General features: G+C 59.2%; 2 protein-coding genes across 2 annotated transcripts; one reads left to right on the top strand and one right to left on the bottom strand.

Annotated features, from left to right (window-relative positions):
* Positions 1–2,917: 2,917 nt before the first annotated feature.
* On the bottom strand, positions 2,918–4,303 carry GPR152 (G protein-coupled receptor 152). Its single transcript, XM_030833084.2, has one exon. The coding sequence runs from the start codon at positions 4,301–4,303 to the stop codon at positions 2,918–2,920; it is 1,386 nt and encodes a 461-aa protein (XP_030688944.1).
* Positions 4,304–6,371: 2,068 nt separating this feature from the next.
* CABP4 (calcium binding protein 4) lies at positions 6,372–9,174 on the top strand. The gene is made up of 6 exons (XM_030833083.2): positions 6,372–6,728; positions 7,121–7,151; positions 7,232–7,375; positions 8,426–8,535; positions 8,886–9,033; positions 9,146–9,174. Exons 1-6 carry the CDS (start codon positions 6,372–6,374, stop codon positions 9,172–9,174), a joined length of 819 nt encoding a protein of 272 aa, XP_030688943.1.
* The last annotated feature ends 1,248 nt before the right edge of the window (positions 9,175–10,422 follow it).

Raw genomic sequence — 10,422 nt, 5'->3', positions numbered from 1 at the left:
GTGGAATTGAAAAATGTTCATATTCATAGCTCTCAATGTCTGGTGCCTATGAAGGAGAGGGAAGTGTGTCTCTCACCTGTGGAAGGGATGAATCTTCCAGAGGGTAACAGGAACCCAGCCCCATGGAGTGTGTTAGGGGTGAGGGGAGGGGCTGTGGAATGTTGGGGGTAAGCCCTCCCTTCATCCTCTCTGGCCTTGGGTGTGCATGTTTCCTCCGATACAAAACCCTCCTCTGTGGGCCGGGAGGAGAACTCCTCTTTATCTCACAAAACCCTTCATGGCACAGCTCTTTCTCCTGGATGGCAAGTACCCATTATGAGTGGGGTTCCCATCTGGGACCTTGGAGGTGGGGCTGGCCCACTCTCCAAGAGGTAGGGTTAGTAGCATCTTTTTTTTCTTTTGGCCGCACACTGCGTGGCATGTGGGATCTTAGTCCCCCAACCAGGGATGGAACCCACACCCCCTGCAGTGGAAGCACAGAGTCTTAACCACTGGACCGCCAGGGAGGTCCCCCAAGAGGTGGGGTTAGGAGTATGGACCAGAGTTGAAGGCAGGTGGCTGGCACTGAGGATTTAGTCCCTGATCTGCCTGCCATGTGAAAAAGCTTCGGGGTCCCTACCTGGGAGAAGGAAGAGGGGCACTCTGCAAGGGGGACATCAGTCCAGACCCTGCCCTAAGGAAGTGTGCAGTCCAATGGGGTGGGGAGTGTGAAAGCATTTGGAAAGTGGAGGAGGAGGCTGTGTGGTGGGGCGGGGGGGGGGGAATGCCTGGTGGGCAGGATGCTGCCATGTGGGCTCTGGGGGGTCAGTGCTGTCCCAGGCCTGAGTGAGACCTGGGGGTGTCCACTGGCATAATTGAATGAGTGGCTAACAATTATTAAGCACTGTGTGCCAGGCAAGGATCTGAGCACTTCACAGGGATTAACACTTAGAAAATGGAACCATGATTACGATCCCCATTTTACAGATGAGGAAACTGAGTCTCAAAGAGGCCAAGAGCCTTGCTGAAGATCACACAGCTGGTGAGCTGTGGAGAACCAGGATTCAAGCAACCTCTGAGGGGCACTAGAGGCCATGTGCTAACCCCACCCAAAATGGAAGCCTGGCTGAAAAAGCACCTAACAAGTGCTCAATAAATATTTGCTGGATGAATGAATTCAACAAATTTGTGCCTGTCCAGAAATCTCTCCCACCAGCCTCGGTGCCCACAATTGCAGGAAATGCTATGATTATGCTGCTGGTATCAGCAACACCACCACCCAGCATGCTTCCATCCCCGTGTTTGGTTAATGATCACAACAGCCACACTTGCAAAGGGAATGTTATCACCCCATTTTACAGAGGAGAAAACTGAGGCAAAGAGCGACCTGGGAACCAGAATCCAAATCTGACTGCACCACTTCAGTCTGCCTATACAGCAAGCACCCCTGGGAAGGGTAGCACGTAAAATGTCATTGTCATTTACACCTACTGGTAAGGACATCTCTCAGCTTCTAAAGGTCACAACGCTGAGCTAATGGGAAAGGGTGGGGGGGGGCAGGGGGGTGGAAGGGGAAAGGGTTCATGATTTTGGAACCCTGGGGATTGGGTAGGGTGAGTGCCAGTAGAGAGTGATGTGTATGAAAAGGAAGTGGTGTGGGGGGTCTGAAAATAGACCTTCAGCACTTCCTAGTTTTTCTAGCAGTGTCTGCAGCTTAAGAGGGAGGAGGTTGGCTCTGCCCTAGAGACACCGTGTGACCTCCAAGGAGCCTGTGCTATCTCTGGAGCCCCTGGTCCCCAGAGTTCTCTGCTGGGACATCTTCCCATCTCTGCATCTGGGCTGAGTGTATAGAAGGGGCTCAGGCTGAGGCAGGACAAGGGCACTCTGTACCTCCTCCTTGGTGGGGGATGGGCAGGTGAGCACTCGAACCCTTAAACGTAGCAGACCTTGAAGTCCCCTGGAGCTGCCCGAGGCACGGAGGCGGGCACATGTTCTCTCAGGCCACCTGGGTGTCTGCAGCCCAGAGCTGGTCATGGGCACCATGGTCTGCCCCGAAGTTCACAGGATCCCAGATGCTCAGGCCAGGTGGCACCTCCTCCAATCCATGCCCAGCCCCTGCAGGGACATCCCTGGATGTCCGTGAAGGAAGAGCCCCTGTTCACCGAGCCCCTACTGTGTGCCAGTTCCTGCCAGGCACCTCACACACTTTCTCATTTAATCCTCACAATGCCAGATGAAACAGGAGCTCGGAGGGTGAATCAGCTTGTCCAGAGTCACCCAGCACCGGATTTGAATCCAGGCTTGCTAGCTCTCGCCTCTGCGCCCACCACCTTGCTGAGGGAAGTCCTGCCCCAGCCCCACTGCCTGTTGGGTGCAGGGGGCTGGCAGAGAGGGTTTGGCCGTGCCAGGCCAGCTTGTGGGCTCCTAAGACCCTGGGCTCCTGATGAATGGCTCCCTTCTCTGCAGGGACTTCCTCTTCGGCTCCTCGCATCCAGGTTAGAGGTTGGGACAGGAAGTGGGGCAGGGAGGGAAGGATCAGGGGAGGTCAGATCAAGCCCGGAGAAGTCACCCTGCCAGTCTTTCTCCTGCAGGACTGAGGCTAAGGGGAGACTGTCTGTGGGGTCTGGGGGGCATCGGAGGGCAGAGCCCGGCAGGGCACCATCAGCTGTGGTAGCTCAGGGGACCGTTGGACCACCGTGTGTGGGCCAAGCACAGAGGAGCTTGCTGGGATCCGGCAGGGACATGACGCTCACAACAGACTGTCCGGGACTTTTGGCTGCTTCGTGTTCACGTTGCCCAAGTCCGTCTGCCAGGCCAAGGGGCTCGCTGGGGTTTTCCATGAGGACTTCCTCCACGGCAGCCGTCGTCCTCTGACCAGCTGGTTCCTCTGTCTCCCCAGCTCTTCTGCTGCCCTGGCGGCCCTGGCTTTCCCAGACTCTCACGTGGGGCCTGCACCCGGGGCCTCCTCCTGGGGGGCGCTGCTGGGGCTTTCTCCCTCAGAGGCAGCAGGTTCGGCCGGGTTCACAGGGGCCTCTGGGGTGGAATCCGTGGAGGGGGCAGAGGAGGCTTCGTCACAGGGGCTGGGGGCTGAGCTGGCCAGGGCTCCAGGGGCCTGGGCCTCAGGGCTTGCCTGTGGCTGGGCCCCAGCATCCGGCTGGGGCTGGGCCTCGTGGTTCTCCTGGGGCTGGGCCCTGGGGTTCAGCTGAGGCTGGACCAGAGAGTCTGACTGTGGCTGGGCCGCGGACTCCAACAGTGGCTGGGCTGTGGGGTTCACCTGTGGCTGGGCCTCAGCCACTGGCCCTGGTAGAGTCTGATCCCCAGAGGCCGCTTGGGTCTGTGGCTCAGCCGGAGTGAAGCTGCCCGGCCGCTCCTCACAGAGAGCTGCGGCAAAGGAGGAGAGCACGGTGTGCAGCAGGGCCCGGAGGTCGGCACTGGCCAGGAGGCAGAGGAAGGGACTGAGGCAGCTGTCGAGCAGGATCAGATAGTCAGAGTAGACCAGGGCCTCCCAGAGCAGGTAGCCGGGGTAGATGTCCCACAGGAAGGCCAGGTACAGCAGCTGCGCCAGCTGGTAGGGCAGCCTCAGGACCACATAGGCTGACAAAATGGTCTTGGCCACGCGGGCAAAGCCTCGGCAGGCCGTGGAGCCGGGCTGGCGGCGGCAGGTTCTGCAGGTGGCAGCCTGGGTGAGCACGTGGCAGACGAGCAGCAGGAGGAAAGGCAGGAAGCCCCCCAGGATCTCGAGCATCCGCAGCGGCAGCTCCTCGCTGTCCCAGAAATCCAGGCAGATGACCAGGTCGTACCACCAGACGGCGGCCTCGGGGAAGACCAGCCAGGGCACACTGAAAAGGGTGGCCAGCACCCAGACCCCGGCACAGACCCAGAGGGGCAGGCGGGCTGGGCGGTGCCCAGGGTACCAGCGAGGGCACAGCACAAGCAGGCAGCGGTCCAGGCTGAGGGCTGTCAGCAGGAAGAGGCCGGAGGAGTAGGACACACCCCACAGGAAGTAGTAGAAGCGGCAGGCGGCCGTCCCCAGTGGCCAGTGCCCTCCATGCTGGATCTCCAGGATCTGGAAGGCTGCTGCCGCCAGGAACAAAAAGTCAGAGAGGGCCAGGCTGAGCAGAAGCAGGGCGAGCCGCGTGCCCGCTCCCTGCCGGGCCTGCGAGCCGGCCAGCCATGCCATGAGCCCATTGGCTGGCAGCCCCAGGAGCAGCAGGGCCACCAGGAAGACCGTGTCCCAGCCACCCTGGGGGTAGTCCTCATCGTCGAGCTCTGTGCGGGGCCCGTGGCCAGCGGCACCCAGGTTGATTTCCATAGCAGTGTCCATCTGAGGTCCCCAGTGTCCCACTAGACGTGGAGTGGGTGCCTGGTGAATCAATGAAGGCACGAATGACTGAAAAGAAGAGAGAGGATGCTGTGCATCTCCCTGCAAGTCGCTGTCCCTCTCTGGGCCATCATCATCACCTTTGGGGTAGTTGACCTTTGCCAGGGACTTTAAACAGATGACCTCACCTAGTCCTCATACAATCCATTCTACATGTGAGGAGAGGAAGGTTCAGAGGATCAGTGGCTTGCCCAAGGGCAGAGGTAGGAATGTGGGCACCAGGACTCTAACCATTCTGCTACACGGAATTCTCATGGCGTCCAAGCAGACCAAACCAGAGGCTTTCAAATATATTTCAATTAAAATATTATAGCAGAACTCCTATGTGAACTCAAACTGTGTGCTCAGGATAACGGAGGGAGAGCACTCTTAGGGCTCCAGGGAACACAGTCTAAAAACCACTTGGGAATTCTCTGGCAGTCCAGTGGTTAGGACTCCGCACTTTCACTGCCATGGGCCCCGTTTTCATCCCTGGTTGGGGAATTAAGATCCCTCCAGCCGCGTGGCATGGCCCAAAAAACAAAACAAAACAAAACAAAAAAACCCACTTGGTCAGAGCATCACAGGCTCCTTTTAGTCGGTATCCTGGGTTCAAAGATTTGGACTCCCCTGGGGGCCCAGTGGTTAAGAATCCACTGCAGGGGGCACGGGTTCCATCCCTGGTCAGGGAACTAAGATCCCGTGTGCCTTGTGGTGTGGCCAGAAAAAAGAAAAAAGATTCCAAGAAGGAAGGGCTCAGGTCCCCTGGGCCCATAGGAATCCAAGGGTGGACAGGGAGTCTGGGGCAGAGAGTGGCCCCCATTTGTCCCCTGGGGCGACTAAATAGAAAAGGGGGCAGGGGACTCAGCCGTGTGATGAGGATGAGGGTGGCTGGGTCCCAAGAGGCTCGCCGCCCTCACCCCACCTTCCCTAGATGGGGGAGGGTGGTTCCCTCTGAGGGTGGAGAAACTAGATGTCCAGGAAAGACTGGATCCTGCCACGTGGCCCATGGCTCCAGCCACTTGACCTTTTAGCCTGCTTGTCTCCCCACCTCCAGGGCCCTTACTCAGGCAGACCCCACTCTGCAAGCTCCAGCCCCTACTGGATCAGAGCCCTGGGCTCCCCTTGGGCCCGGTTGGTGAGGCCTGGCTTACCTGTAAGGTGCAGGCTGCTGGCTGGAAGGAGCAGGGCGTGCCTGCCTGCCCAGAGGTCCGGCCGTCCGCACGGCCCCACGCCGGGGCCTGATGCATGGCTCCCGGCGGCACTAAGGCGGCCGGTGTGAAACCCAAGCTGGGAGGACATCAATCATTCATGGGGCTGCTCGCCGGGAAACCCTAACCCCGGCCCAGTAAGGCCAAGTGACCAGCCAGGCCCCCCTATTCCTGACAGGGCCAGATGGCTAAAACCCCTCGCCCTGGGCCCCTCCAGCTCAGGGCAGGCTCTGGGTTCCCACAGGGTCCACCTCCTCCGAGGTCACCCTCAATCATCTGTGATTCAAGGCCTCTCTGGTCTGGCCTCTCTTCCTGAATTTCACAAAGCCTCTGCTCCGGCCAGGATGTCGCCCACGTGGGGGCTGCGGTGGGCACCTCATCCTCTCCTTTCCCACCTCCCAGCCTTTGCCCACACTCTTCCTCCTGCTTGAGATGCTTCTCCGTGTCCTCTTAGCTAAATCCTGCCTGTCTCATACAACTGGGCCGTCTTTGACGCTTCAGCGATATTGCCTCCGTTTTATAGATGAGGCAACTGAGGCTTAGAGAAGTGAGTTTGCTGGGTCTCCCAGCTCATAAGCCGCAGAGCTGGCATCCAGAGCTCACTGCAGCCAACATGTCCTGGCACGCTGTGCTGCTGAGGATGGTCCCCCTGACCCATCTGGCTCTGCCTTGGCCACCCCCAGGCAGAGGGCTGGGATTAGCGCCTGGGCTGCCTGCCTCACTTACCCTAATCCCCCTCAGGGCCCGATCCCTGGCCATCAGCTCTCAGGCTGCGGGTACATAAGCAGCTTTATGGGTCCGGAGAGGCAGGGGTGCTCCGCATGGCCACAGAGCAGGTGAGGGCGCAGCATGGCCCAGACCCACCCCCCGGACCCCAGCAGCCCCCTGTGGGGGTCATGGCTTCCAGTAGTGGTGCTGAGGGGCTCCCCTCGACCAGGAGGAAAAGCAGCAAGAGGACGAAGGGGCTCCGAGGGTCCCGGAAGGGCACTGGCAGCTCTGGGGAGCAGACCCTCACGCAGGGCCCCAAGGCCCTGGGGGGCAGCGAGGACCCCTCCAGGACTGGAGATGGGCAGGAGGGGCCAGCCTCTCGTCGCCAGTCCCACCGGCATCGTCCTGCCCCCCGGCACGATCCTGCTCAGAGGACATACGGGCCCCTGCTCAACCGCATCTTTGGGAAGGTCAGGTGGGGCTGGGGCAGGGCTGGGGGGCCTGGGGGTGAGGTTGGGGACTCATGGGCTCAGGCTCAGCCCACCCTGCCCCTTATACTCAGGCCTCCTCCAGTTTCTGCTCCAGACTCAGGAGCCTGGGCTGAGGGGGTAGAGTTTCTGCAGTTTGGGGGTGGCCTGGGCAGTGGGCAGAGCTAGACCCCAAACCCAGGGATCTGAGGCGGCGTGGGGCCCCAGAAGCAGGAAGGGGGTCATCTCTTCTCCTGGGGCCTGCGGGACTTCAGTTGCCTTCTCCTGCCCTTGTGGGATGGGCCCTGCCAGGCCAGCGTGGGCTGGGGCTGGAGGAGGAAGGGCGGCCAGAGCCCTGGCCGGCCCCAGGGACATGCTGGACTGTGCCCCTGCAGGACCGCGAGCTGGGCCCCGAGGAGCTGGATGGTGAGTGGCCCATGCTGGCGAAGGTGGGTGGGAGGCGCCCCAGAGCCTGGCTGCCTGCGCCTGACCTCCCTCCCCTGCAGAGCTTCAGGCTGCCTTCGAGGAGTTTGACACGGACCGCGATGGTTACATCGGCTACCGGGACCTGGGCGAGTGCATGCGGACACTGGGCTACATGCCCACGGAGATGGAGCTCATCGAGGTCTCCCAGCATGTCAAGATGCGAAGTCAGTGCTTGACCACACCTGCCTGGGGGCGGGGCGGGGCAGGACGGCGAGCCACCTGGGCGGGTCCTCTCTCGGCCTCGTGGTTCAGGGGAACGAGAGGTGGTGGGAGGCGGCTGTGGGGTGAGGCCCCGGTGACGGTGGCGTGAGGGGGTGACAGTTTCCAGGACAGTTTGACATTGGCCCCCGGGGGCACAGGGGTCGAGGGTGACAAGGAAGGCACCGGGTGACCCAAGAGAGCCCCTTGGGGCTCAGGTCGAGGACCCCTGTCTCTGACTGAGGTAAAGTGGTCCATGCTGGTACCAGCCACCAGGGCTGTCTCTGTCTCTCTCTCTGACCCTCCTGAGGCTCCTGAGAGAGCCTCCTGAGGTTCTGTGAGGCCGAGCGTGACAGACCCTGGCCATGCCTTGCGATTAAATGTCTGATGGGCTGCCCTTGTGTGATTATCATTAGCCAATTTGTCAAATATCAGATTCCTTTCATCCCAGGACTCCCGCATTTGCTTTTTCTTTACAGTTTCCAAAATGGGATGTGATGCACAATTGACGTGAATATTTTCGTGTCATGCTTCTTTCTTCTCCCCAAAGCTGCTAGTTGACCATTGGTGCTTTTTATGATTGACGGCACCTTAGAATCCAGGGACAACCTGGGGATGCTTCCTGGGGTCTTTGCTGCCACCCGTGGGGCTCCGGCACTTTACAGCCATGAACCCCAGCCCCATCAGCAGCCTGTCCCCAGATGAGGAGGGAGGCTCTGTAAGTCACCCAAGGCCACACCATCAGTGGCAGAGCCAGGGGGCTTTGAACTTGGGGCCTGTCTGGTTCCACAGCCTGGTCTCTTTCCCCCACACCCGGGGCTTCACTGAGAACACCTGAGCACTTTGCCCCCATCGGAGCCCCGGGCTGTAGCCTCCTACCCCCCCGCCCCGCCCCTGCCCAGGGACGTGGACACCGGTGTCCTTCCTGGATGCAGAGCCGGGGAGGGGCTGGCCCTTGTGATGCCCCTCCTCGGGCCCCAGCCCTCACCACTGTGACCCTCTGCCTGGGTCCGCAGTGGGTGGCCGCGTGGACTTCGAGGAGTTTGTGGAGATGATGGGCCCGAAGCTGAGGGAGGAGACGGCGCACATGCTGGGGGTGCGGGAGCTGCGCATCGCCTTCCGCGAGGTGTGGAGCGTCCAGATGGGCGGTGGGTGGGTGGCTGGGTGGCATCCTTACTGGCTTCCCCCCCAGGAGGCCAGGGGAGACTGGGAGCCTCAGCCTCTGGAGGCCCCGGGCCCTGCAGCTGGTGGGACTAGGGCTGGGGAGGGGTCGGAGAGGGTTTGGCTCACTCCCAGCTGGGGGTCCACCCAGGGAGCCCTCCTGGGGCAGGGAGCCCACGGCCTCAGCCTGGTAGAAGAGGGAGTGTGTGGACGGACGAAGGTGTGGGCGTCCAGGCACAGGATGTGGCAAGGTGGAGGCGGGTGCAGGCAGAGGCAGCTTTGGGTAGGAAGGACTGAGCCCTGCTGGAATCCCAGTTTGACAGGGATAGGGATGGGCGAATCACGGTGGCAGAGCTGCGACAGGCAGCACCGGCTCTGCTTGGGGAGCCACTGGTGGGTCCTGAGCTGGACGAGATGCTTCGAGAAGTGGACCTCAATGGGGACGGCACCGTAGATTTTGATGGTGAGTCTCCTACCTAGACAAACGCGCATCCCTCCGGCTCCCAGGCTGAGCTCAGTGTCTCCTGGCACGGCTGACCTGGACTGGCCCAAGCCCTGCCCCTTCTCCCCCGCAGAGTTTGTGATGATGCTTTCTACCCGCTGAGGCTCCAGGAGGGAGACTGTTGCCCCTCTGGCCTCAGACGCCAGCAGGGTTCGTGCTGCACACCCTCCCTACAAGGCCCCAGGATGAAAGAAACCCAGTAGCCCCAGGCTTCTTTTGCTCCTGATACCCTCTGGCTGGAGAGCTGGCTTGTGATGTCACCTGCCCACCCTCATCCTCACCTCCCTTCCACCCGAGCTGCCTGGAGGAAATGTGCCCTCAACCACCCATCATTCCCCGGTGTGAGCAAGGTTTGAATCTCTCCAGACACTTGGGAGGTAGGGAGCTCCCTGGCACTGGCAGCATTCAAAGACGGGTCAGTGTAGGGCTTGGTTCTGGTAACACGGTGAATTGAGAAGGTGGCTGGACACCTCCCACTCTTTATATGTGGAAATGTTTTGGGTTTTGTTTTTATTTAAAGCTGAACGTGAAAGAGAGGGATGACCCCAGGTACCAAAGACAAAGAGAGAACCCAAAGCTGGGTGGTGGGAAGGAGCAGATGCCATGGGGGCTTCAGAGGTGGAGAGGTTTGGGAGCCTGGGCTCTGACACCCAGGCGGGACAAAAGACCTGTAAGAGGCTGGGGAGCAGGGCATGACGTCAGTACACTCCAGCGTCTTAGCGGGCTACCCTGTTCTTGAAAAGGCGACCCAAATATACCTCCACCCACCAGCCTGAGAAAGTGATGAGGTACAGATGTTCAGGACCTTGAGTGGAAAAAGTTACCCCAGTGAACCTGCAACTCAGGTGTGCATGTCAAGCAGGAGTGCGGTCTATCTCTGTGGTGTGCAAAGCAGAAGAAATAGCAAAAAACTGCTGAGAAAGGCACTCTTTCAACCCAGGGCACATAGGACTTAAAAAAACCCAAACAACCCTGTCACTTCTGAAGATGAACTCATGACAAAAAGTTACAAATCACATAAGGAAACAAATCACCATGAGGGAGACTAGGCAGATGCGGTAAACAGAAGAGTCAGCACCCAAAGTGTAAATCATAAAACAATGTAAAAGAGGCCATTAAGGAAACGCAAAAACAAACAGAAAAAACTGAGGTAAAAGAAAGGAGACCGTTATCAGTAACAGGATGGTACGAAAACAGAACAGAAAGATTTAAAAAAATAACCCAAAGGAACTTCTAAAAATAGAGGATATAGCCATTGGAATGAAAAAACATCAAGGGGTAAAGTAAACAGCATATTGGACACAATTTAAGAAAAGATTAATGAACTGGAAGCTATATATGAGAAATCAC

This window comes from Globicephala melas, chromosome 8, assembly GCF_963455315.2.
Source record: "Globicephala melas chromosome 8, mGloMel1.2, whole genome shotgun sequence".
Lineage (NCBI taxonomy): Eukaryota > Metazoa > Chordata > Mammalia > Artiodactyla > Delphinidae > Globicephala > Globicephala melas.
Note: the sequence above shows the minus strand (reverse complement) of the source record. Positions and strands in the feature narration are given on the sequence as shown.

Coding starts and splice junctions, on each gene's coding strand:
- CABP4 (XM_030833083.2), top strand. CDS start 6,372: ATGGCCACAGAGCAGGTGAGGGCGCAGCATGGCCCAGACCCACCCCCC. Junction 7,376..8,425: donor CCAGCATGTCAAGATGCGAA/GTCAGTGCTTGA, acceptor CTGGGTCCGCAG/TGGGTGGCCGCGTGGACTTC. Junction 9,034..9,145: donor CGGCACCGTAGATTTTGATG/GTGAGTCTCCTA, acceptor TCTCCCCCGCAG/AGTTTGTGATGATGCTTTCT.
- GPR152 (XM_030833084.2), bottom strand. CDS start 4,303: ATGGACACTGCTATGGAAATCAACCTGGGTGCCGCTGGCCACGGGCCC.